A 27,188-nucleotide genomic window follows, 5' to 3' on the forward strand; every position below is an offset into this window, starting at 1 on the left:
ATTCCAGGTTAATCGCCCCTACTGTGAGATACTCTTCTTTCAGCAGCAGTCTTCTTCAAATGCTAGAAATTACAGGAATTCGAGCAATTATCGGGGATTCTCGCTCACTTTGGACCGTGGTCTCGCCTAAGTGTTGGAGATCGTAAAAAACTCGAACACTCTGAGTGCGCTAGAAATTCCGTAGAATTCTAAGCACTCTGCGAAACCCCCCACCGAATTCGTCAAACGATATCGGCTGGTGTATCCTCCCGATTCCCATAGAAATCGAGAAAGGGCAGGATCCCTCCTCAACGACCGGGGCTTACGTCAGGTAGGACCCGAAGGTCCCCCCGGTAGCGCAGCCTAACGTGGGATCTTACAGAGAAATCTCTGTAGGATCCCTAACCCCTTTCCCTCGTAGCCGTAAGGAGAGGGAGGGAATGGGGAGGAATTGGATACTGGCTCGCCTTCCCAGCGGAACTAGCAGTTGGAGGAAGAAAAGGAGCAGCCATCGCCTTACGGCGATGGCCTCTCAGAGCCTGGGAAAAACGTATCATCAGGAGAAAAACGTTTTTCCCGAGGAGGGTTACGAACTCATACTGTAGGTAATGGTCTGCCGCCACTGTGAACGTCGTCTGGGTGGGGGCTGATCGACACCTGACAGGAGAGAGCCGATACCGTCTCCGACTCATTCCAGTCCTCGTCGAGGTCGAAACCTCAGAGGACCGAAGGGGGTATTCAAATACGGTGTCCGAAAAGACACGTAGAAACGCCTCTTGTCGCAGTAGAGGAGGTGAAGTAGCTTGTTTCGACCGGCCAGAACTGAGAGAGCCTTCTTGTCCGGAGACGAGAGACTACCTGGTTCAACACAGTCGGCAAGCTCCGATCGCGGCAGACCCACCGTCGATTTGGGTTCCCTCTCGGGCCCCAAAACGACCTCGAGCCGAGACGTGGCTCGCTGGTGGGAGCGGCGATCCTTCCCCGAGGTCGTTGTGCTGACGAATCAGCGCCATAACCTCGGCAAAGTTCCTCTGGATCTCGGAAGTCACAGCATCTTGCAGAGTGGGACCGTTAAGCCCTCGAACAAGAGCATATTCCGAGAACCTTCCTCCTAAGAAGGGGGAACAGCGACAGCCCTCTCGGTCTTCTCCATCCACTTGCGCATACGTCCTGGCCGGTCCAAGAACCGTGCCTGGCACGTAGGGCGTCGTGGTGGGATCATGAGGGGCGCACCCCTCACGATCACTCCTCAATACCTCGCTCCTCCCGGTGTAACCCGAGGAGGTTGAAGGTACGGGAGCGGCAGAACCTGACGCTCCCTCTCGCTCGCATGGCAGAAGAACCAGCAGGCTTGGAGGGCTGCAGGCGATCGTCAACCCGCAGTGGCGATCTGAGCTGCAGGCTGGTCGAACCGTCTCGCTGTGGAGAACGGCTGGACTGAGCACAGCGGCCCCCGATCTCGAGTGTCAGAAGAGCTGGTGCTGGTTGCCGTACCCGATCGCTCTCTGTGAGAGCGACGGTCAGGCGACCTGCAGGCTCCACTGTCACAGTGAGACCGGTGCTTGTCCTCACGGCACGTCACGTCGCTGGTTCCAGCCGTGGCTGGCACCGGCGAACGGGAGGACCTCTTCCCAGCCTCAGCCCGTGGCCGGTCGTGGACCGTCACGTCCCCGGGTGAGCCAGCCTGGTCGCCGCGAGAGCGAGAGCTGGTCTGGTGAGAGTCGCGTGAGCGGCTGTCACCAGTCTTCCGCCCCGTGCCGTGAACCTGACGCTGAGTGGACTCAGAGGTCTGGTTCCTGGCTGCACGGTCGCTGGTAGGCGACCGTACACTCGGACCTCCCTCGAACGAGAGGCCGAGAACGGACCCTGATGCAGTGGCAGAACCACTGACACCAGGCGAGGAAGTACTGGTGTTAGCCGGTACCCCTCTGGTCCCCGTAGTCTTCTTCCTTGCGGAAGAAAGAGGGACGGGCCCCGCTCCCGAAGGAGCAGGAGGACCAGCGGAAGGAACCCTCCCGTCCCACCGAGGTGAGAGGGTCCCGAGAAGCTCCCGAGGGAGACTTCTTAGGAGGGAGGAGGCAACCTTCTTCTTCCTCGGCTGTGAAGCCTTAGAAGTCGAAGGGGAAGAGGCGGCAGCCGACGACGATGAAGAAGATGAAGACGACGACGACGACACCTTCCTCCTCTTCTTCGTCAGCTTCCTCAGGACAGACGTAAGATCTGCTATCCAGGGCGGAGCCGGGGCTGCTGTAGCCGAAGCCACAGGGCCCGGACGCACCTGTACAGACAGACAAAAGTCTGGGGTAGTACCACCACGAACAGGGTACGACGTCAGCAGGTATGGGCATCTCAGGAACAGCAGGCACAGCCAGCACAGCATCGGTAGGGACAGCCAGCGCAGCATCGGCAGGGACAGCCAGCACAGCAAACGGCAGGGACAGCCAGCGCAGCAACTGCATGGACAGTCAGCCCAGAATCGGCAGGTACGGCAGGCAGCACTGGAAACACAGGAAGTGGAGCAGCAGCCAGCAACATCCTGGTACCGACCGGCGGCAGGTCCAGGGGCGAGCTCTATGGGCAGCGGAAGTGTGGTCGCGGCAGCGCGGCAACCACGAGCGGCGGCGGCACGCCCCCCTCTCGGTACGGCGAAACGGCACTTCACAGCGGCTGTAGGCAAGACTGTTACCACGTGAGGCGAGAGTACACCAGGTGAGGAGGGACGTCGTCACCTGGAGCGTGGTCACCACTCCATGGGTGACCGCAGTAGGCCCAGACATAGAACCGCAGCCCCTGGACACTAGCACGCCCTGCAAATGGAAGGACGCCCATACCTCACCAAGGTCCACCCTCGTGGCAGTAGCACCTGCGGAAATAACAGTAGTAGCGATTAGTGGGGGGGAAGTCCCCTCGCGCGGGGGGGTGAGCCCTCTCCGAACGAGTGGAAGACCCCGAATACAATTGTACATCGGGCACCGAGCGCCCTCCCCGCGCTCGACGGATCGGTTGCGAGGAGAAGAACGCAGTAACCTCCCCCCAACTCCCCCCCCCAAGGGAAGGGCCATCTGTGGGAGCTGAGCGGGAGGGGTCTCGTTCCCCACCCCCGCACAGCACCCATGTACCCAACATAATAATAAGATCCCGTAGCAATCGTGCTCTCGTCCCGAATGCAAGGGCATAAGGATCAATTCCAAACTGGACTGAGCGGAACTTGAACCAAATAATATTGATGCAATCAATAATAAAAGGAATAAAATGAAAAGAATCTTGCATTACGTTCACTTCACAATGAATAGGGCTCGGATCGAGCGCATTTGCGCCCTCGGTACCGAGCGCAAGGGTAAAAAGGATCCATTCCCGATTATGAATGGAAACCTTGATCCATAATGAATTGATGCAATCAAATATATATGAAAATGAAAAAGAATACTGCGCTTGCGATTTCATCTTCATACAAATAAAAAATGGGTAAAGGAATCAATTCCCGGGAAATAGCGGAAACATTGATTCAAGTAAACATGCAATCTCAATAAAATATGAAAATGAAAAAGAACTGCACTTGCGATTTCACTTCATTCAAATGGGGAAAAAGAAAGGATCAATTTCCGGGTAAGCTCGGAAACTGATCCAAAATGAGTATTGGCTACAATCAAAAATAATATATGAAAATTAAAATGAAAAAGAATACTGTACTTGCGATTCCACTTCCATACAGAATAAGTTTTCGTGCCGAGCGCATTCGCTCGGCAACGAGCATACAGGTCCCCCCAACAAAAAAAAACCCAAAAAAAAATAAAATAAATGAAGAGCACTTACTTACGATTTTCATCTACACATTTCCAACCAAAATATACGCTCGGAGCGAGCGCTCTTCCACCCTCGGCACCGAGCATACACAATACGAGGATCATTTCTGGAAAATGAATTCCCGCACTTACGCCCTTCAGTCCCGGCACTCGGGTAATCGGAGGGCGTGGTGAAACCAGATCCTTTAATTCACAATTGAATTCAATGGAAATAAATATAAATGATTGTACTTACAATTCAGTTTCACTAGATAAAATAGAAAAGAAAAACACCAACCATGCGAAAGCAACGACGATGAAGCGGGCAGAGAGAGCGATGATACACGTCCACACGCCAGCAGCCGAAAGCAAAAGTGATTTGTTTACCTCCCAGTCGCGCGCGCGCGCCTGTCGGACAAGCAGTTAACTACCGAACCCCTTGTTCGAAAGCTTACGACCTATCCAGCTGCCGCTAGTACCTTCCTATTGTAAAAGGACCGAAGGTTTGTATGCTGTGTCGGAACAATGGTATCTTTGCAGTACATTTCTAAAATTCCATACACACAAGCAACAGACAATTACCAGGCTACATATTTATAATTCTGTGAATAAACACTCATAGTATGTACAGCAAAAAAAACATTAAAAGATATATGATGCAGCGAGAGCCTGACTGTAAAATATAATTGCATTTTATATTTAAGAAACATGTGATATTTTAGGATGCAAACAGAACATTTACAATACTCCAATACACCACAAAAAATATCAACTGTTCAATGTCTGCTTCCTAAATATAACTACACTTTCACCTGGTAAAGTCTGCTTTAGATCTGCCAAATCAGCAAGCAGCTATCATACAACCTCAGTCCTGTTGTAGAAGTTTACCTTTTCTAGTTATTCTGAAAGACTCATTTAAACAAGGCCATCAAGGTGCTGAAAAACAAAGAAGTGTCGGTCTGGCTTTCAGCTTGGTCAGGTTTTGTTGCCATTTGTAAAACTAAACATAAAATCCAAACTTCCTTAAGAAAAAATGAAGAAAACAATTTGATCAAACAAAAAACTTAAAAAGCTTGCATGTAAAGTAACAATGGACAAATCAAATCCATAGTATCACATCACAAAACTACATCTGCCAAAAATTTTATGCACATAACTATATCGTCATCATGCAATCATTATAACAGATTGTACAATAACATAAAAAAAAAAAAAGCAACAAAAACCAAACAGGGGCATTATCAAGGATTAATTCTGGTTATTCTATTAGAAAAAAAAAAACTAAACTTTCTGCCTGGTAAAGGTTAGTATTATTGCTAGGGATTCTAAACAATAAGTTGATCACCACTAATCATGTCTACCGTAAACTGAATGTCATTTGCATTACCACCATACAATTAATACTTTTACGTACATGATTATTGGCATCTCTACATGCATAATAAAATAACAAAAGCACAATTGCCAAGATTTTGTCAAATTCACATAATCACTGGGTTTGCTGAAATTGTTAAAATTCTAACATTATCAGTTAGGCCTTCATCTATACATAATGAGAATATCAGTATGGTACTACTTTGTATTGTCTGTAAAAATAATGTCTCAGAGCTTCCCTGTATAACCAGGGAAGCATTTGACATACCCATTTATAATGATGTATGGATGAATTTCACTCTAAGTGTAAGGAATTACAAATAAAGTAATTCTTGAGGTATCCTTTAATCCAAAATTATCACAACAGTTTTGAGCCCGACTAAGCTCCCTTCTGGTGAAAGTAAAGAGAGGAATGCAGCTAAGAAAATCAATAAAAGTACAAAGTATCAATAACATAAAAGATCACTGGATCACCAGTTTGGCCATTTCACCTTTAATATTTGTAAGGTTGGCTGCTCTCAAAACATGAGAAGTGATGAGATTGTCAGTTTGACTGAATATTGTTGGATATGAAATAGCCAGTTTGGTTTGACCTAAGTGATCTTGATGTCATTGATACTTTTTGCTTTTTATTTTTTCTTTGTGTACTCCTATTGATTTCCTTAGCTGGATTCTTGCATTTAATTGCACATGAAGACAACCCTATTGTGGCTCAAAACTGTCATGATTATCTTAGAATGCCTTACGAATGGGTTTTTCATTTGTTCTTTATTGGAATAATCACTATGGTCAAACACTCGTTACTCAGGGACAAACTAGACTGCAAAGCAGCCACTCCATGGGCAGTGAGAACAACAACTACTATAGCCAAAGTGAACTTTATATCAAATGTTTATCTAAAGGTGCATAAGAATAACCCATTATTAAAAAAAAAAAAATTCATGAGCCCTATATCAAACCTGTACTTTCCTATGTAGCAGAGAGACAGGCCCATACAAAGAAAATAAAGGACAGTGAATATGTGACAACAAAATATGAAATTCATGGGTGAGTGCAGTGGAAAAACCATACATATAACATACTTATGTGGAAGCCGAGATAGTAGAATACAGGTATATCAAGCATAATGTCTGTAACTGGTTCCAAACATGTACTTGACTCAAAATTGACCGCCTTAAAAAACAACCTTCACCCCCTTTAAAACACCCATGACATCATAATAGCAGTCTTTTATGAATGTAAATATTTTCATTCGTATTAATGTAAAGAATACTCTAAACTATTCATCAAAATATTTCATAACCACACTGTAAGCAACCAATAACAATGCTCATAACATCAGACTGACTGACATAAACTTTAGTAAATCAACACAAGTGACTTTTACTTTTTTACATTATTATTATGAGAAACCAACCCGAAGTTCAAAATAAATGTACTTGAAACAATGTAGGGCAAGGTATATAAGTGTAATCAGAAAGTAGCAAGATGAAGAACGTTAGAAAGTTCCAGGAAATCGGAGAGGATGGGGATGAATAAAGACCTAGACCTAATTGGTCAGGTCTTAAGTGTATGGGCCTCCTGTAATGCTGTTAAGAGGGTTTGCCAGAAAATCTTACTAAAGCAAGACTCATAATCAAACATTCTTAGAGTACTTTTACATATGGTACTAATAAGTGTATACGTATAGTCTTTGAAGGCTAAAATGTTTCTTCTTATTAGTAATATCTTTATTGTATGGATTTTAATCTCTGTTTTTGTTTTTTATTTTGTTCTATTTTGAATGTTAAGTTTGTGTTGTATTTTTACAAATGTAACCCTGCAAAAACATTTTACTCAGAATTTCTTATATGTATTTCTATTGTAGCGTTTAATTTTCCACTAAGACGAAACAAAAACGTGCTGCATAAGCCTATATCCAGATCCAGAACAAAATAAACCTTATATACAGTGCCAGCTGTAGCTCCTTCCATTTGCACACACTGAGACACTGTTCTCCAAGAAAATTTTGTTGAAAAAATGGCCGAGCAGTTTTTACCATATATTCACAGTTTTTCAATTCACTGGAAAGTCAACTCAGAAAGCTTATTTATATTAAAATTTTGGGAACTTGAAAAAACATTAAACAATGTAGTTTTAAAATAAATTAACTGAAAACTATAAGCAATATGATATACCAGCCACAGCCATGCTACTTCAGTGCACTGACAGCTGAATGTGCGTAACCACACCCAGCCACAACAGTGCCATCACCTCATGAAGTAGTGTAACCTTACTTTTATGGTTATTTTTCCAAATTTTACTAGTCAAAATTGAGTAAGTCTTGAAGGTCACAGCAGCTTAGATGCAAGGAAATATAGTATACTGTACTATATAAATGACCCATGACTGAAATCCAGCATACACAATTGCTTACTGAAATTTTCATACACAATATTCCCATGTAAAGCCTGTACCCCTAAGCTGTATAGCACACCCACTCACCCATTCTAGAGGCTTGCATGCCTCATTATGATCCACTGCCAAGTACACCATGCCTCCAAATTCTAGAGTTTCAGTAACAACTGTTTAATTTTTCACAAATTGACCCTATGAGCTTGGGATATCTAAATGATATAAAAAAAACCTAACCTACAGAAAAAGTGAATCTTATAATTTTTACTCAATTTTACATCTAACTGCAAATACCTAAAGATATTAAAAAATACTGTTAATAACACCTACAAGAAGCAAAATAATACTAAAAAGGAAAAGAATGCTATTTCATAACAATACATAGCTTCTTGATTATTTCTGTTGCCTCAATATTATGAAAGACATCACAAGTTAAAGAAAATGACTAAAAAAAATATGAAAGAAAATGTCAAAGTTTTAATTCTTACCTTAGGCGGAGAATAATCTTGATAAAGGTCTGGTTGCTCTCCTGTATGTTTCAGTCTTGGACTCCCTCCATTACTCCTTAAAGGGCTATTTGAGGCATGTCCATTTTCTTCTGGCGGTTGCGTTCCATACGTTCGCAAACCATTGTAATTATAACTGGATTCTACACCTGAAGGCGCGTCTCGTAATACCGACGGAACAAACTGACATGCAACCTCAGTCGTCGTAATGTCACTCTCATGGATTGAGTGTTGTCACCACTCCATTTCCATTAGAAAATTCCTGAAAAAATTTCATCATGAATTTCTTTTCTTGATATAAAACATAACATGATTAAAAATTCAATACATAATATTTTGGTTAAAAATATTTTGAAAATGTGATCACTATACTTCAACACTTAATGATTAATTTGCTACCAAACAAACTTTTAATACAGACTCCTAATAAGGGAAATTCTTCAGATGGCCAAAATAAATTTATGGTGGTACATTACATAAATGGTATCTCAAGTGAGGACACTTACAGTTAGCTTTGTACAACACAGTATACAGTTATCAAGATTCTTCCTTACATAGACCGTTGACCAAACAACCAAAGTTAAAGAAACTTAGGCTTTGCCACAGGTTTCAATACCAATTCCTTCCAGAGTCCCTTGCTTGAGGGTATACAAAGGACATTTTCCTATGCTTGTTTATTCTTTACCATTAACTTATTAATCTATTGTTATTTGTTGTTATTTTGTTGGGTAAAATATCACTTCATATATATTTGGTTCGACTCCTTTCTTCTTTGCTCTATACTTCTGTTTTCTAAGTGGTACCATTCTATTTTGTAATAGGCGAGAGCCAAGTTTGTGTCCTTTCAGCCTTTTCCATAAAATTGTAAACTCATTATCAGTCATAATAGTAATGCAGCAAAAACCGAAATAATCATCAAATAAAATTACACATCTTTACCAGCAGGCAATTTTCAGAAAATAAAATAAAACTTTAATGTCACTCACCATTATACTCTACTGGACTGAAGTCTTTAAACCAATGAAATGCATTGTGGTTATGAACACAAGGCAAGTTATACAAAACAGAATGATGCTATATATTGTTAATATCCTTATTAAGACCCTGTCGTACAACGGAGAAGAATAGTAAACTCAGCTGTAAACATACAATGGACACACCACAGAAAGTTAATGCTGTGGTATGAATGTTTTGTTTATTCTTGATGGTCCATATGCAAAGAAGATGTTGTACTTATCAACTAGATGTTTCAGGATGGGCATATACAAAGTACCTGAAACAAATAATAAAACAGTCATTTCCTAAATCACTTATTACATAATCATTAAAAAAAATACTAATAATGAAATATGGTAACAGGCAGTGACTGATAATTTCCAAATACGCACTGAATCCAAGGGTTCCAATATATATGTACTTTCTTCTGTTACTCTAGAAGGTTTCTTTTATAGGGACACTGCCTGTGGTGTGCACTGTGGTACACTGCGACAAATACTGAAAAATGATTACTGCACCCCTTTTCACAGCAGGTGCTCCTTAAAAGTGTACATGCACATTGTACATGATACTAGAGGGTCTTTGCTGTGACCTTTTGTCTCTTAGCTGCACTACTCTCTCTATTCTACCAATTATCTGTTCACTTTAATATCCTCCTACTGTGCCATCCAATGCCTTTAACTCCATCTTGCTCAATGACCAACCCTGCTTTTTATTTTATGAACAAGTCTTTTGGATGACCCTACTAGTCTGAAAGCATGACCGTTATTTTGCTAAATCATTTTATATAACAATTCAGAATTATTATCAACAAAGGTTACTTGTAATACCATGCAAAATTCAAAGTTATGTATTAAAATTATAGCTGGGAGCTTTTGAGAATATGCTTTTTCCCACTTCAGGCATTGCTGGTTACTAATGAAGTGACACAGGGCTCTTAAAGTACTCATCTGTATTTCAAATATTTAACTTTAACCTTGTTTCATATAAAAAAAAACCAGATGATATCGTTAACTATCAACATTACTGTAATTATTTTCCAATAACATAAATGGCTAAATTCTCATAATCACATAAGCTAGGCCAATTCAAAGAAGTCCCAAGTCCCCATGTGTGCTTCAGTACATAGGCTAAACAAACATTAAGTATTTCTGCAAATATATGTCAATATGACTGGAATTATTCTCCAATGCTTTTTTACCACAGTTGTCTTTTATTTTTCATCTAAATCGTTTAATCTTAGGATCTCACCATCAACAATTCTTCAACTTCATCTTGTTCACTTCTTTATCATAATTTTAAAAACAACCTTTCCTACTGTAAAACTTCTTTCCATAAAAATTTAATTACTGTACTACAGTACTTCCAAAACCCCTACAGTATGAAGTTTTCATAATAAATGATATTGTTATGATACAATAAAGTTTGTTCATACTTACCTGGCAGATATATATATATAGTAACTGTATTTTCTGAAGTCCCGACAGAATTTCAAAAACTTCCGGCACACGCAGTGGTCGGCCAGGTGGTTAGTACCCATTCCCGCCGCTGGGAGGCGGGTATCAGAAACCATTCCCGTTTTCTATTCATAATTTTTTTTATTCCACTGTCTCCTGAGGGGAAGTGGGTGGGTACTTGATTATTATATCTGCCAGGTAAGTATGAAACAAACTTTATTGTATCATAACAATATCATTTTGTTCATGAAACTTACCTGTCAGATATATATATAGCTGAATCCCACCATTGGAGGTGGAAGGGACAGAATAGAAGGATTTTGGGAAACAAACGCATGCAGATGATTTACATCTTGGTTCCACCTGTTAGCATAGCTGGCTTCGTGGTTACTGCCACGTAAGTCTGCTTGTGCTACTAGAGTTGCCAGCCAGGTAGAGACCTATATAGCTGGTACACTCCAGATGATCTGTCAACGGGTGAGACCACGACGTGACTAGACCATATTAACCATACCATGAGGGCTAAGAATTAAAATAAATAAATATATATATATATATATATATATATATATATATATATATATATATATATGTATATATATATATATCTATATACAGTAATACCTTGGGTTACGAATTTAATCCGTTCCAGAAGCTGCTTCGTAACCTAAAAAATTCGTAACCTAAATGGGATTTTCCCATAAGAATGTTATAAAAAGCAAATAATGCGTTCCACCCGACCATGAATGACCATTTCAATTCAATTCATTTTTCTATTTATTTTTGTTCACTAAGGTGGAAAATTCGTGTAGGAATTACATAAAATTATAAAATTGAAGAATGAAATTAAATATAAACACCTAGATTTAATATGCATGCACAGTAAAACCTGAACTTTACCTTTGGCGAGTGTGGCTACTGGCTTGAGACGGAGACGGGAGGAGGGGAAGGGTGAGGAGGAGAGGGTTTAGGGCTTGGGGGGGAAATCTCCCTCCGTGAACACTTCTGGAAGACTTTCTTGGTTCTTTCTCTAGAGAGCACCGTTCACTACGATCACTAATTTTACGCTTACGCGACACTGTGTCGTCTTTCACAATTTTGAAAAAATATTTCTATGGAGGCTTGCTTTTGCCTGTTCTTTAAAATTTATAGAAATGACCCAACCCCATTACGATAAACAAATCTTTGTTGCACTCTTACGAGCCTTTTCGCAAATAATGCTCTCACTTACGGATCTCCTGCCAGCTGCTTCTCGTTTATCCAAACCATGAGCAAATTTCTACATCGTCGAGAATATAAGGCCGTTGTTTCGTCATACTGTGACACCTTTTGATGCTTTACTGGCTTTAACTTTCTTCCCTTTTCTTCAAAATAGTGCAGATCGTTGATTGCGACCGCTTGAAGAATGCTGCAATGTCTTTCACAGCGCTCGCCCTTTATCATGCATTTGGATAATTTCCTTCTTCATTTCGACTGTAATCATCTTCTTCTTTCTTATGCTTTCCTTCTTGCTGCTTGCCTTCGTCATCTTGGGAGCCATTGTCTTTAGTATTTGGGTAATAGTAATGTATTAAGCACTATCACGGAAACACAACACGTGCGCAAATCACTAAGCAAATTTGAGAGCGTATCACGGACAGATGCGTTCAATCTTACCGCCAGCCGAGATAGTGAAAGAGTTATGGTTTAAAAAGGGTCAAGGGATGCGTGGGAGGAAGTCACGTGGACCCTCGTTAAGTTTTGGCCGAATGTAAACAAAGCAGGCGGCCTGCCATGATGGAAATTCGCGTATTCGTATTCCAAGTGAAATTCGTATTCCAGAATGAGGGCGTCACTTGTAAGTTAAAAAATTCGTATACTAATCGGTTCGTAACCCAAAGTATTACTGTATGTATATATATATATATATATATATATATATATATATATATATATATATAGTATATATATATATATATATATATATATATATATATATATATCAGGTGGTGATATATATATATATATATATATATATATATATATATATATATATATATATATATATATATATATATATATATATATATATATATAATATATATATATATATATATATATATATCACCACCTGACCCACCTAGCCAAAGTTAAGGTGTTTTAACTAAGGCTTAAGAGTTAAGAGGTCGCCCTTGGCGGCGACTCAACAACTAAATTAAGAGCTCTTCCTAATCATTTTCTACAGGATAGGATGAGTGGTACTTCTTGCCCCCAAGATTGTGTCCGCAGACACGTATGGCCCTAGCGAGCAGCAGATCTCATATGCCATCTTCACATCCCGCAGGGAGTGTGAAGTGAACACAGAGTTGCTTTGCTAAAACATGGTACTCAGGATGTTGCTGAGTGCCATGCTCTGTTGAAATGCTTCCAAGGCCGCGCCCTCACCTCGTGAGCATTCAGATCAAAAGATTTCAAATCTTTGTGCAAACACAATGAAGGAGCCTATTTGAAAGAACTCCTTAACACTAAAGCCAGGGTGTTCTTCTATATGGGCAAGTCTGGTCTTTTTCGGAACACTGCAGATTGCCCGAAGGACTTCGACTTTCTTGAGTTTTATGTAGATAAAACTTGAGAGACCCGAGAACAACGGAAGGCTTAGAGAACACACCGCCTTGTGTTCTCTAATGCCAAAACTTCTGACGATGGCCTAAAACCTCACTAACCCTCTTTGTCGTATCTAGGGTGGTTAGAAGAAGGCCTTCCTGATCACGTGCAAGAAGTTAACAGGTAGGAGAGGTTCGAATGCTTTGACATCAAGAACTTCAGACTACGTCTAAGTTCCATATTGAAAGCTTCGATCTCGACATGCACAGTCAGTCCGTCTGTATTAAAGTCATGTGACCGACCAGTTGACCAGTCAGACAAATCAAGGACAGCAAGGCTGTACCCTGAAGACCATAAAGCACTATTCTTCGCTGAAGGATGAGTGTCTGGACTGCCTGGGCGATTCAAGCTAAGCAAACCTTGGGGGGTGTATCAACGCAACCCAACGTCGTTAGCGAATCAACTCCTGACTCGAGCTTCTGGTGCCAGGAGAAAGGAGCGAGGAGCAAAAGGCGATTCAGTCGAAGGACGAATGCCTGACAGTCCAACCTGGTCTCATTTTGTTACACGATCATCGGGGGTGTATAACGCAACCGACTTCGTCAACAAGAAACTCAGGGCTACTATATGTCGCCTGATCTCGCACGAGTGTCTGACTCCGAGAAAACAGGTGAGACGAAAAGTAGATGGTGAGTGAGTTTCGAGATTCCACAGAACTCAAAGATCGTGAAGGGCTTTGTTGTTTGACAGAAGCAAATCTCTGAGCCCAAAGGCCGTCAACAACATATTTGCGTATTCTTTAATAGTTGTGACTGCCAGCTTATCCCATTCTTCAGACGGAAAGGGAAGACGGTAATCTTATTCCTGTCAACATCTTGATAGTCTGAACGTAGTCAGACTCAGAGCGGAGAGGTTATAGGTACCTTTCGTGTTAGAGTAGACCGACTCTCTCGGAAAAGGTCCTTGGAAAGTGAACTAGGAAGGACGTGACCTCTGTGAATCCAGGATCCTGAAGGCCAACATGGGGCGATCAGCGTCATTGTCGCTCCCTGTGACGTCATAAATCATCTTATTACATTTCCTAAGCGTTTGAAAAAGGGGAAAAGAGACTAAACATCCATCCCCGTTCAATATCATAGGATGGCGTTTATGGTACGCTCCCGGATCGAGAATAAGGGAGCAGAGAAGAAGAAGCCTCTTCGTCCTCAACATAGCGAAGAGATGAATGAAAGGACGTCCCTAAAGTCTCTACAACTCTCAACTACTTCTAAAGAAAGATTCCACTCGGAAGTCAGTAGTTGCTGCGTCGATCGAGACGATTCGTACGGACTTTTGCAATCCTGTAACGAACCTCTAGAGGATCGTTACATTCTACGCCTGTTGCTATAATAGGCGCTTTCTCATAAACTCGAACAGGGACCGAGAGAAGATACTTCTTAAGATATGAGAGAGCTGTTGGATATCAGAGTTGATCTGGACCACTGGTTCCAAAAAACTCGTTTCGAGGACTGGAGGGAACGACGAATTGCTTCTACTTCTTTCAGAATATGATCCAGGACATCTGAAACCCTATCCAGATGTCCGGCACCTTCTTTCTATCACCTCAGGTGATACTTGACGCACTGAGAGATGTTCAGAATCATTCCTAGATCTTGAATAAAATTTCAGTTTCCCGTGGAGGAAAAAACTGTAGAGGTCTGAATTGCAGTCTATTCAGGGAAACAAACTCTTCAGGAAGGAAATGGTCCCACCCCCCAGCAAGCTCATCCATTCCCTCACCGAGTATGCTTACTTCCCTAATAAGGCTGAGCTTTGCCTAAGCAGGAGAGCATATAATAGTGCAATGTTGCGGTAGACTCGTAGTCCTATACCGTGCGGTAACGAGCACCGAAAGGATTAAGAGATATCTCTGTTTGAACATAGTAAGGCAAAAACGAATGCAAATGTTTATTCATTCATGTAAGAAATCCCCTCAATCTTAGGCTAAAGTCCGTGATTGTAGGGCAGAGATACAGTTAGTCAGTCAATCCCGCAGGAGAGAGAGACGTAACCGCCAGCACAGAGATACGGTTAGTCAGTCAATCCCGCAGGAGAGAGAGACGTAACCTACCGCGCATGACAGCGAACGAGCTGGTATTGGCTCGGTTGGACTGGAGGACAGTGACAGCAGCAGCTTACGTTCGTCGTCTCTTACCGTTATGCCTGGTTGCCAGCTACCCTATTCTACGAAGAAATAGGTCCGTTATTTTGAGCAGAAAGAGACTCGCAAGCTGGTATTTATTTGCGAAACAGAAAACGCTAAATATATAGATGCGTTTGTGTTGTCATCATAACACTACCATACAACGGTAAAAGATAATCGGAAACTCCTGGAGAAGGCTTCAGGAGTAACGATTAAATGTCCTTAAAATAATAGACAATAGACCTCTCGGTTGCCATCCGAAGAGGTAACTACAGCAAGCGTATATGACTTGAACCAACCAGTAGTAAAATAACGCAGGGCAAAATATGATATTATTATGATACAATAAAGTTTGTTCATACTTACCTGGCAGACATATATATAGCTGAATTAAGAAATACAGCTACATACATATCTGACAGGCAAGTTTCATGAACAAAACTTAGAGAATCGAAGTGGACAGCTTAAGCTTCTTATGTTATTGGACATAAGCGTTCATTGACGTAGTCTACAAGTCTATTTCTTGTACGAGTCTGCGAATGATGAATGAGAGGCCCTTCCGAATCTTGTCATAAGAGGTTTATCCCCTTACGCAATATAAAGTTAATGAGATGTTTGTCAATGAAAACTAACCCATTTACGGGACAAAGATATATTTTGTCAATGAGGGGATACCCACTTACTTGACAAAACGGTAGTATATTGTCAATGGGGGAAAGTCACTGAATTGACAAAACGTAATCCAGGAAGTCGAGCATATTATTTTCCCCATTCCCGTATCAATCGAGGAAGGGGCAAGAATCCTGATAAGAGACTGGGCTTACGGCAGGTAGGACCCCGATGTTTAACTTCAGCAGCGTAGTCCCGAACTAGGAACTAACAAAAACTATCATCTGAAAAGCCCTTCAGATGGACTAAAAAGCTTGCAACCTAAATTTATTAGCAGTATGGCAAAGGAAGTCCTGTCTTTCGCTTTCCTGAAGAGCGTCCTCTTGATGAATGCCTTTGCAAGAATCCTACCGAACGTTGTCGAGCATCATGACGTGCAGGACGTCGAGCTTTACATAACCTATAACTGCCTTATCGCAAAGTCTTGACTGCGGTAGAGCAAACGAGATCTTCCCTTAACTCCATCCACCTTTGCGAAAAGCAATATTAATTGACAGAGACCTCTTGAATTCACGAAACCCGAGATCTGGTTTCGAAGACGAAGTTGTCTGTTCGCTTTAAGCTTCCTCCGAAGCACTACTTACGTACTTCACATTCCTTGCAGGTGAGGTAGAAGGTATCACCGAAGGTAGAGGTAAAAATTCTTTAGGCCCAAATCGTAAACAAGAGCTTGAAGAGTCAACAGAAACGTTCAGCCAGGCAACACACCTGGCGTGCGGTGGCGCGCGCTCAGCGTCCACTGGCACGCGCGCTCGGCGTCCACTGGCGCACGCGCTCAGCATCCACTGGAGCGCGCGCTCGACGTCCACTGGCACGCGCTCGGCATCCACTGGTGCGCGCTTGGCGTTGCACGCCGCGCGCCCTGGCGTCCATTCGAGCGTCCCGTCCAAGCCGAGCATCAAAAAAGAAGTGTGCAAAAAAGCGTCACGCTCCTGACAGGCGTCAAAACAAGCGAGAGAAACTGCCTTCAGGAAGAGCGAGATACATCTCGGAGAGAAATCCGACTACACAAGCAGTCTCAGGAGAAGGGTGATCGTGTGAGAATAGGGGGAGGGGCGACGGAACGCCTTCTTATTCTCACAGTAACAAAGCTTGGACGTCCGCTCTCAAAAGCGTCCTGCTACTATGACTTCTTTTTCGTATTTCTCGGTGGAAAGACGTACACGTGTTCAGGCGACGTTCGCCTTCTTACTTCTCACTGAAACGCATAACGAGAGAGAGAGAGAGAGAGAGAGAGAGAGAGAGAGAGAGAGAGAGAGAGAGAGAGAGAGAGAGAGAGAGAGGACGTGAAGCGTCCTCTTCTATAAAGCTTCTATTTAGAGGGCGCGAGTCCTTCCGAAAGCTCCAACCCCTGCGCGGGGAGGACGCTTCGGAGGACGAGAAGCAATCCTTCAGGATTCGTGCACGTGCACGCACTTTGGCAGCCTGGGAGTATCTTCAGGTCTGCCAAAGGCACGTCAAGATCGGTGGGGGTTCCTCGTAACTCTCCTTCAGCTTTCGACATGCTCTCTCCTTGTTCCTGGGAGTCAAGCAGAGGTACCGGCCTAGAGGCGAAATAAGGCCGATCTGACGCACCCTCCACTACACAAGGGGCAATGTCACTGCACTTAGCCACTTCACTTTTGCTCTCTAAAGCAAGCTCTTTTGATTCTAAGTTACGAATTGATAGAGTATTAGAGAAAGGGCAATACCCTCTACAGACACTGTTTTAGGGCCCGAAGGCAACACTACAGGGTTAGGAGTAACAATTACAGAAGTAGCACTACTTCCCGACAATGAAGGAGAGCGAGCACCTCTCTTAGACATATTCATTGCCCGTAGGCCATACTACAGGGTTAGGCAAAAGAAAGTCTACAGGAAAGTTAGCAGGTTCACTACCCTGACTTTTGTTTACTGATTAATTGCGTACATACGAATCATACGTCTTCCTTACGGAATTAGACAAAGTCTCACACTCCTTACATGACAAATCTCAACAAAGAAGCAAGACCCATACCCCTCGTGCATAGCAAGTGCGGATCTACCGAAGCTTTCGGTAGCCACACCCTATCTTTGCAGACAACACCCTCTGAAACTAGCCTAACTAGATTCAGATATCTTATGCAAAAATGAATCAAATTCAAATCAATTTAAGATAGCGTATGCCTAGCCACAAATCCAAGTAAATAAATCAAAAGACAATTAGGATACTTAGCGGCAATGAAGTTTCCAAAATCCTAAGACGGAGGTACTGAAAACAGGTGTTTCCAGCACCGGCAACAAAAAAATTATGAATAGAAAACGGGAATGGTTCCTGATACCCGCCTCCCAGCGGCGGGAATGGGTACTAACCACCTGGCCGACCACTGCGTGTGCCGGAAGTTTTTAAAATTCTGTCGGACTTCAGAAAATACAGCTATATATATATCTGACAGGTAAGTTTCATGAACAAAACTAATATTGTAATACTTACCTGAACACCTAAATTAGCCCTGGTCACTGACCAGCCTGAACTATATCCCCACATATTTACCCACTAATTGGGTAATTTTAACTGTCAGTGTTACCAATGCTGCAGGTAAAATCTAGTTAAATGAGTTACCTGTGTTACCATTGGCAACGCTGCTGCAAATACCGGCCACCAGAGGCCTGTCTCCTCAATTGAATCATTCACTATCAAATTGAAGTGGGGAGGAGGGTGGGAATCAATCAGGGGTTTCAGGTAAGTTTACAATTTATTAGTTTTATTATGAAAAACTTCATATGTAATACATCCCCAACCCCGAAAAAACACTGAATTAGCCCGATTAACATTTACTCGGAGGCGGGATCAATCTCATTCAGCCCAACCTGTCCACGGAACATACGCAGGTAACTCATAGGCAACCTACCATGTATAAAAGCATGTATCCTCACCTAGTTATCTAACTTGGAGGTGAGGATGTTTGCAAAGAAAGTACTTCAACATCAGTGTTGAGTCTAAGGTACTGTCTAAGTCAGAAGTACCTCCCATGTGATAAGCTATACTTCTTATTCATTGAGGTAAAAACAAATCTCCTCACCTGGTTGTCCAGCTAAGTAGGTGAGGATGTTTGCAAAGAAAGTACTTCAATGTCAGTGCTGAGTCAAGGTACTATCTGAGTCAGAAGTGCCTCCTATGTGGTATTCTATACCTATCCTCTCATGTATGGAGGGGAAATGCGAACATTCCATGTGGCTATGTAGCCTCTCATGTATGGAGGAGAGTAGTGTGTGCATGACCTTCAGTTCTCTACTGCTCACTGATGTAGATGACCTTTGCTGAAGAAGTAGTAGTTATTCCAACATGACCATCGGGATCTGCCTAACCTCAAGGGCCTAAGGGACAATACACTCAGTCTAAGCTTGACCAACAAACACTAGAGTTCATTAGACTATCACTGCCTCCCTAAACTTCTAACACCCTGAAGTTCATTTAGACTATCACTGCCTCCCTAAACTTCTAACACCCTAACTCTACCAAGCCAACTATAAAACTGAGTTACCGCAACGACAGGACCCCGAGAGTAACCTCTCTGAAGAAACTGAAATTCCCTAAGGTATGGTGTTGTGAAAAACCACGACTCTCATATAACCACCTACACAATCGCCGACAGCGAAACATTCCTCCGGAAGCCAAAGGGTAGCCCTCCGCGATACTTTGCGCCCTTAGATTGACTAAGAACCCCTTCTTATGAATGTCTGGATAGCGCTGAGGCAATGATTTAACAATAGTCCCTCCTCTCCTTGACAAGAACATAACATAACCCTCAGAAATGTTAGTCTGGTATGCAAACCCCCTTGAAACCAAAGTGAAGAGGTTATCAAACAGTCCAGGCTCAGAGAAACACCCATCAACTCTCACGACATCCACACAGAGTGGGACAAGGCCTCCCACTACCTGTGAAAGGTGTCTTCCAAATACGAGCCTCATGATCCGTAACCCCTACCACACGAATCAATGAAGGAACCCAATAGAGAAAAACCCTCAAACTGACTCATAAACCGGAAGTCAGACTCTGCAGAGAGTTACCTGCTACCGCATACAGAAAAGTGATGCTAACTTAAGTCCTTCCCCAAAAACTGCCCGACTTGCCAAAACCAGATCAGCCTACTTGATGTTTGAGAGACTGCTGGTTTGGTTGAATACAACATATCAAACATTACTTGAATTAACTGAGATTCCTCCGGAGTCTGGAATGCGGAAAGAGAGAATGAACAAAGTCCACAATCCGTTATACTCGCTTCCTTTGCCAGAGAAACAAAAACCCACAACTACAAAGGAGTCTCTCTTCAAAGGTATCTTATCCTCTGTCAGACCTGTCCGGCCACACCGGAACAGGAAAAAGGAGAAAAGCCGAACCCCCACAAGCGCAGCACCCAAGAACCCGGAACTTACTACGCCTGGCTGCTCGATACCAAACGACATATAAGATCCCATCATATCTGAGCCTACCGATCCGATTGCGCAATGATATACCAACAAGATGATAAACTCCTGTACAAGTCGTACTCGACTGCGCTACCCGCACTCCCCCCAGACATGATGATGTAACCCCTGCTGTCCGACCGCTGTCCACCCCCTCACAAGAGCGAACAGTCACCAGTTCCGCAAAACCTGTAAGAGTTAGTCACTCGACTGCGCATACCCTCACTACCCAGTGATGATAATTTTACGCCTGAGCCGAATATACCTTGGCGATGAACACCCACCCATGCTAGTCACTCCCATACTGTTGCGCCAACATGTACCAACCAAGGCGACAACCTAACCTTGAACCAGTCTCACTTGACTGCGAAACTCCGCACTCACCAGTGACTATGACATGAGAATGGGACGACTACAATAGGCAGGCAACACCCCTTAAGAGCGGAGAGGTCGCAAAACGTGATCCAACTAATGCCCGTTACCAATACTAAACCTAGACTGGAGTCCGGAGCAAGTGAGGGAAAGAAGTACTCCCAGTAGACACGGAATCAAGGTCAAACCCACCTTGAAAACCCCTTAAGGTAGAACAGAAAGCAGCAGGAAAAAGTTGAGAAAATAAGGAGAGAGAGAAGTCACTACGAGTAACCACCGGCCCCCAGCACCTAGCGCCGACATTGTGCAGGTGGAGAACCACTGTGTGGTACATAGTGCTTTAATAATGGGTTACGAACTGCAGAACCAATGGGAGCCGCAGAAGGAAATTATCAGCTACCCTAAGAAAGGTGCCGAGGGCACAAAAGGTGCTAACTACTATAAAGACGAACTGCCAACGGCCGTAGGCCCCAGTAATTACCGCGGCAATCACGTTACATCTCACACACCTAAGGTATATAAATGGGAATGAAGAAGGAAGATTACTAACAACCCTATGAAAGGAGTGGGTGGTGACAACTGGTATCGATACAGACAACGATGGCGCAGATGAATCTCCAACTGCCGTTGCCCCCTCAAGAACTACGGAGGACACATTACGTCTCAAAATAAATAAGGATGAAAATACGGAGTTTCGGATACCGCCTTGAAGCATCAACACCAGCAGCCTGAGAACTACAGGACCCGTGGAAGGTGCTACGAAGGAGAGAGAGAGGAGAGAGAGAGAGAGAGAGAGAGAGAGAGAGAGAGAGAGAGAGAGAGAGAGAGAAATCATCTCCAAATTTCAGGATGAAACAATGAAAACTGGCTCTGCTGTGATATTGGCAAATAAAAAACAGGATGAGCGAGAAGACTCCGAAGCGACATCCGAAGAATTAGCAGCTAAAGAAGATTGTGTAAAGACATTGTAAGTTTTAACAGAAAAACTGGGCGAGAGAGAAAACTAGACACTCTGTTCCCCACGATAATCTGAGAAACAATACAAAATCAGGAAAATTATTCAAGACGTGATCGTGAATATAGTCCGCATTGAAGCTACAGTAATTGACTTGCGTTAATTCGATTTACGATGGGGTTTAGTATTTAAAAATTCTGCACTACATTGCAAATAAGTCTTCCTAATCTCTCGCGCAGCTGGCATAGGCAGTATCGTGCATCAGACAGCGAGATTGTTGGGTTTAAAAAGGGATTTTGACGTACGAAAAATCTATTTCTGGGCGAGGAAGCCGTGTCGCCCAGAGAAATAAGTCCGTTTAGCGTTATTTCTAGTAAAATATTGCTATAATACAAGAGAGCTGCTAAATTGGACATGTCAGAACTCTCTGACTCGCTCACCTATAAAAAAAGGTGTCGGTATAATCCTGGGGGCGAGTGTTAAACACTACCACAGCACTTAGGCCAAAGGCCGAGTATTGGGACCTATGAGGCCATTCAGCGCTGAAGGGAATTGACAGAAAAGTGTTTGAAAAGGTGTAACAGAAGAAAAACCTCTCTGTTGCAAAATGAGTCAAGTGTTAGGAGAGGGTGGAAAATAGGATGAAGAGAGAGAATATGAAATCAAGAAAGTAAGAGAGAGAGAGAGAGAGAGAGAGAGAGAGAGAGAGAGAGAGAGAGAGAGAGAGAGAGAGAGAGAGACAGAGAGAGAGAGAGAGAGAGAGAGAGAGAGAGAAATTACAATCGTCTAACATCTACACCTCCATAAATTTGCACCCTCTTTAAGTTAAAAGGTATTATCTTAATGATAATATACACTGTACTCGTATAACTGCGTACAGCTATGAACAACCGAACGAGAACTTGTTGCTAATACGATCAAATCCTATAGCAACATCACTTTACTGTACTGATCCGTGTGCGGCAGTAATCGAATCCGATAGCAACATCCGTTTATTGTATTCATCCGTGTGCGACAGTAATTACTGTATTCATGTTATAAATGTAGCTGAAGCTGCTAAGGCAAAATTACGTGCATCAGCAACCTGGATAGAAGTCCCAAGCTTTTGTATGAATTCGAACGCAGCCGTGGTAAAAGAAAGTAATAGCATGAAAGAGCTCATTTAATGTTGTTTTCACACCGACAAAAGATTAATAAAGTGTATAAAGTATAAGGTTCGTAATACCTATGAAAACGAGTGAAAATGAACGGAATCGCTAAATTTTATGCCATCTAACCTGAGGGAAAAACTAGCTTCCAATGAGACGTATTGGTCAAATTTTGGCCTTAAATTACATCGTAAGATGAACAGTATGACTTCTTCCATAAGTTAAGTATCCAGATATATTCATTATACTACATGACTAGGAACAAAAACATTAGCCAAGACCAAGTGATATGGTTGAATCTGGAGCCAAGGAAATAGACTAGCCGGCATCATTGTCTGTCTAAACCACGCCTCCTTACAACAGTGCTGTTTTGACGAAAAGCTTGTGTAATTGTAATTTAATTGAAAAGTAATAAATTACATATTTTAAGGTAATTAAATTAACTTTATTAGGCCTAATATTAATTTCAGTTGTCACTGTAATATGACAATTTGTCGAAAATTGCATTTTTCCTAACTATACAAACCTGAGGTCCTTTAACAATAGGAAGTAGCTAGCGGCAGCTGGAACGGTCGTAAGCTTCGAACAAGGGGGCGCGCGACTGGGAGGTAAACAAATCACTTTTGCTTTTGGCCCATGCAAAATACGCAGAGTGAGGGGTGGCATGAGGAGGGACTATATGTAAAGGACCTCAGGTTTGTATAGTTAGGAAAAATGCAATTTTCGACAAATTGTCATTTGTTCCGATACGTAATACAAACCATCGGTCCTTTAACAATAGGAAGACTCACTTCTTTGGTGGGAGGAATCTGAGTCTTTTGATGAACAGACTGGTGTTCGTCCATCCCTGGAATGTCTCCCTGGTCGTAAGAGCAAGGGAGGGATCCAAGCCTCTGTCCGATGATCGGGGTGTGCACCGCAGGATCAATGGTCAGACCTCTGGGCCGAGTACTAAGAGAGAGGCAAGCGTATCTCTTCGTACCAGCAAGCAAGAACTTGTTCCTGTTTTCAAGAGGCAACATAAAGTATGGGTTGTCTCAAGCTGGCATCCACTTCCTCCCCCTTGTTGGAGGAAGTGGTGGATATATGCTCCTATCCCTAGTGAAAGGGATAGGATGGGGCTCTGTTGAGTAGCTCACCTGCATCTTGTCCTTATCCAGCAGGTGACGACCGTGTCCCTCTAACCACAGGTAGAGGGGAAGAAAAAGATGGGAAGAGGAGCCAGTCACACTCTCATTCACTCATCCATTCTTACGGTCACACCAGGACTCGATGCTGTTCAGCCTGCGAGGGTCTGGGTTCGCTACACAACGTGTTGAGCAGCCACCACGGTCCCAAGGAAAAAGATCCAAGGACCTGTGCAATATCACGAAGGTAGAAGGAGGGCATGTGGTCTGGTTGGACCAGACCCCTGCCTTCAGTACCTGCGCCACGGAGAACGTTCTTGCGGACAAGGTCAGCATCTCCTTCACATCGAAGGCGGTTGAAAATCCATTAGGGAGGGGATTGTGAACGACTCGAACCAATCGTCAGGGACCGAAGGGTTCTGAGTCTTCGCTACGAAGTTCGGTACGAAATCGAGCGTCACGGATCCCCATCCCCTGGATGCTTGACTTCGCAGGAGAAGTCATGCAGTTCCTCAGAGGAAAAGAAGGAAATAGTCGCATGACCTATCCCTCTCTCTACTTCGGTGATGTCCAGTACCCATACTGGTCTGTCCGTTTGCCACGAAGTCTCTTCGCATCCTCCTATCCCCATGTAGCGAAGTTCTCGGTAGTGGATAGGACACCGACACTCCATGGTGGGTGTCGATGGTATGGGTACTGTGACAAGCTATTAAAACGAAGTAATGATTGCTCTGTAACAACCGAACTAAGTCAACAGCGTAGTTCGTAACTGACTCGGGCGCTCTGACAGCTGCCGACTGACTGCGTTCGGTAGAAGGCAAGTTGTCCAAGCATCCGAGTAAGTCACGTGACCTTCGCCTTTAAAGGGTTATGCCGAGAGACCAAACAAATAATGTATTTGTTTGTCACCAATGCCGGACAGCGAGGTGATGATTCTCTTAAGGCATGTGCCCAACAGGCGAAAGTCAATTGCCTTCTAGAGACGAGGTCCCTGAAGGCAAAACATCTCATAGTTGTTGAATCTCAGCTAAGGACAACACTATGTACCGTTGAAGACGAAGGTAGATATTGAATGCAACCTACGTCTTCACAGACGAATCGAGAGAAGGATTCTCAAGATTCTGAACCTGTGCTTACAAATGACTGAAAACGCTAACCGCTATTTCATTGCTGTCCGGTGAGAAGTCGTAGTTGCAATGAAAGCGGGCGTTCTTCAGTAATGAAAACAGGGGAGAAAGCCGCCTGAAGAACTGCTTCTCATGGGCTGAAACATTTGGAAGTAGAGCTGTCAGGTCGGAGAGTAGGCGATGTCTTCTGACATCTTGTAATTCGGGTTGATAAACAATGAACAATTGTAACACCACGATACGAGATATTTTGAAGGACAAACTCAGATGTCTGCAAAATCATTCGCATTATCGCAGTGCGATGTAGCGGGAGACTTGTACAGACTTCTGTTACCGTGCGGTAAACAGAAAGATGAAAGAGTCCAAGAGATATCTCTGTTGAAAATTCTCGCAATGTCGAAGGCGATGGAATCTAGCGTCACAGCAGTAGATGGTCCTTCATTATTGCGAGAATCCCCGTTAATCAGAGACCTAAGTCCATGATTGTTGGGCAGAGATACGGTTCGGTAGTCAATCAAAGCAGGGCAGAGAGAGACATAACTGACCGTGCATCTCGGAGGCCCAGCTGATACTGAGCTGCTATCAGGCAGTTCAATACGCAGTATTTGAGCTGAGCTCGCTGACCTCGTCATACTGAGTTGCTAGGTAATCCATTATTCCATGAAGGAATGCGTTCGGCTAGAACTACAGAGCATAAAAGATATGCTCGAGCAATTATATTTAGGCGAAACGAATTTCGGTAATATAAAAGTTGAAATGTGTTGTCGTGACAAAACCATAAGTATATAAAATTGAAACTGAAAACTCCTGGGAGGTTGCAGGCAACCCCGAGTTGCAGTCAATTAGAATACTTCTCTTCTAAGTCGCAATCCGTAGATAAACTAGGGATATGCGCCTACCCCTCGGACAATTCAACTGCTTAGTAGAATCATGTCGCGAGGTTAATATACGTAGTATATTTGTAGGATTCTGAACAACGATCTCCATCCTAAATTCTTTCCTTCAAGAAAACAAAATAAGGATTGGAGATCGACCACCTTCGATCTCTATCAAAAGAGAGAGTGTGAAGGAGAAGTCTTCCTCGAAGGAAAGCTTCAATGGTGAACAGAATACTAAGACGATAGTTCAAGCCAAACTGGATATTCTCGTCCGATCTTCTCTATTCCAGGTTTGTCGCCTACTGTGAGATAGTTTCTTCAGCAGCAGTCTTCTTCCCAATGCTAGAAATTCCAGGAATTCGAGCATAGGCGAGGTTCCCGACTATCGTGTAACATATCGGGGATTCTCGTCTCGCTCACTTTGGACCGTGGTCTCGCCTAGTGTTTGGAGATCGTAAAAAACTCGAAACACACTGAATGCGCTAGAAATTCGTAGAAATTCTAAGCAGTCTGCCTAAACCCCCACCGATTCGTCAAACGATATCGGCTGGTGGTCCTCTCGATTCCCGTAGAAATCGAGAATGGGGCAGGATCCCTCCTCAACGACCGGGGCTTACGTCAGGTAGGACCCGAAGGTCCCCCCGGTAGCGCAGTCCCCAACGTGGGATCCTACAGAGAATCTCTGTAGGATCCCTCCCCTTTCCCTCGTAGCCCGTAAGGAGAGAGGGAATGAAGAGGAATTGGATACTCGCTCGCCTTCCCAGTGGAACTAGCAGTTGGAGAAGAGTAGGAGCAGCCATCGCCTTGCGGTGATGGCCTCTCAGAGTCTGGGAAAAACGTATCGTCAGGAGAAAACGTTTTCCCGCGGAGGGTTACGAACTCTCACTGTAGGTAAGGGTCTGCCGCCACTGTGAACGTCGTCTGGGTGGGCTGATCGACACCTGACAGGAGAGAGCCGATACCGTCCTCCGACTCATTCCATCCTTGTCGAGGTCGAAACCTCTCAGGAGGACCGAAGGAGTATTTAAATACTGTGTCCGAAGACACGTAGAAACGCCGCTGTCGCAGTAGAGGAGGTGGAAGTAGCTTGATCGACCGACCAGAACTGAGAGAGCCTTCTTGTCCGGAGACGAGAGACTTCTGGTTCGAGACAGAATCGGCAAGCTCCGATCGCGGCAGGACCCACCGTCGGGTTTGGGCGTTTCCTCGGGCCCCGGGGCCCCCAAAACGACT

General features: G+C 43.5%; 1 protein-coding gene across 1 annotated transcript in view; it reads right to left on the reverse strand.

Moving 5' to 3' along the window:
* LOC135222598 (calcium permeable stress-gated cation channel 1-like) overlaps window positions 1–27,188 on the reverse strand; it is a 208,668-nt gene that overhangs the window by 15,435 nt on the left and 166,045 nt on the right. Inside the window, 6 exon segments of the mRNA XM_064260691.1 lie at window positions 8,018–8,249; window positions 9,018–9,072; window positions 9,075–9,120; window positions 9,122–9,228; window positions 9,231–9,308; window positions 24,361–24,366. Coding sequence (XP_064116761.1) covers window positions 8,018–8,249; window positions 9,018–9,072; window positions 9,075–9,120; window positions 9,122–9,228; window positions 9,231–9,308; window positions 24,361–24,366 — 524 coding nt within the window.

This window comes from Macrobrachium nipponense, chromosome 20 (genome assembly GCF_015104395.2).
Source record: "Macrobrachium nipponense isolate FS-2020 chromosome 20, ASM1510439v2, whole genome shotgun sequence".
NCBI classification, from domain to species: Eukaryota; Metazoa; Arthropoda; class Malacostraca; order Decapoda; family Palaemonidae; genus Macrobrachium; species Macrobrachium nipponense.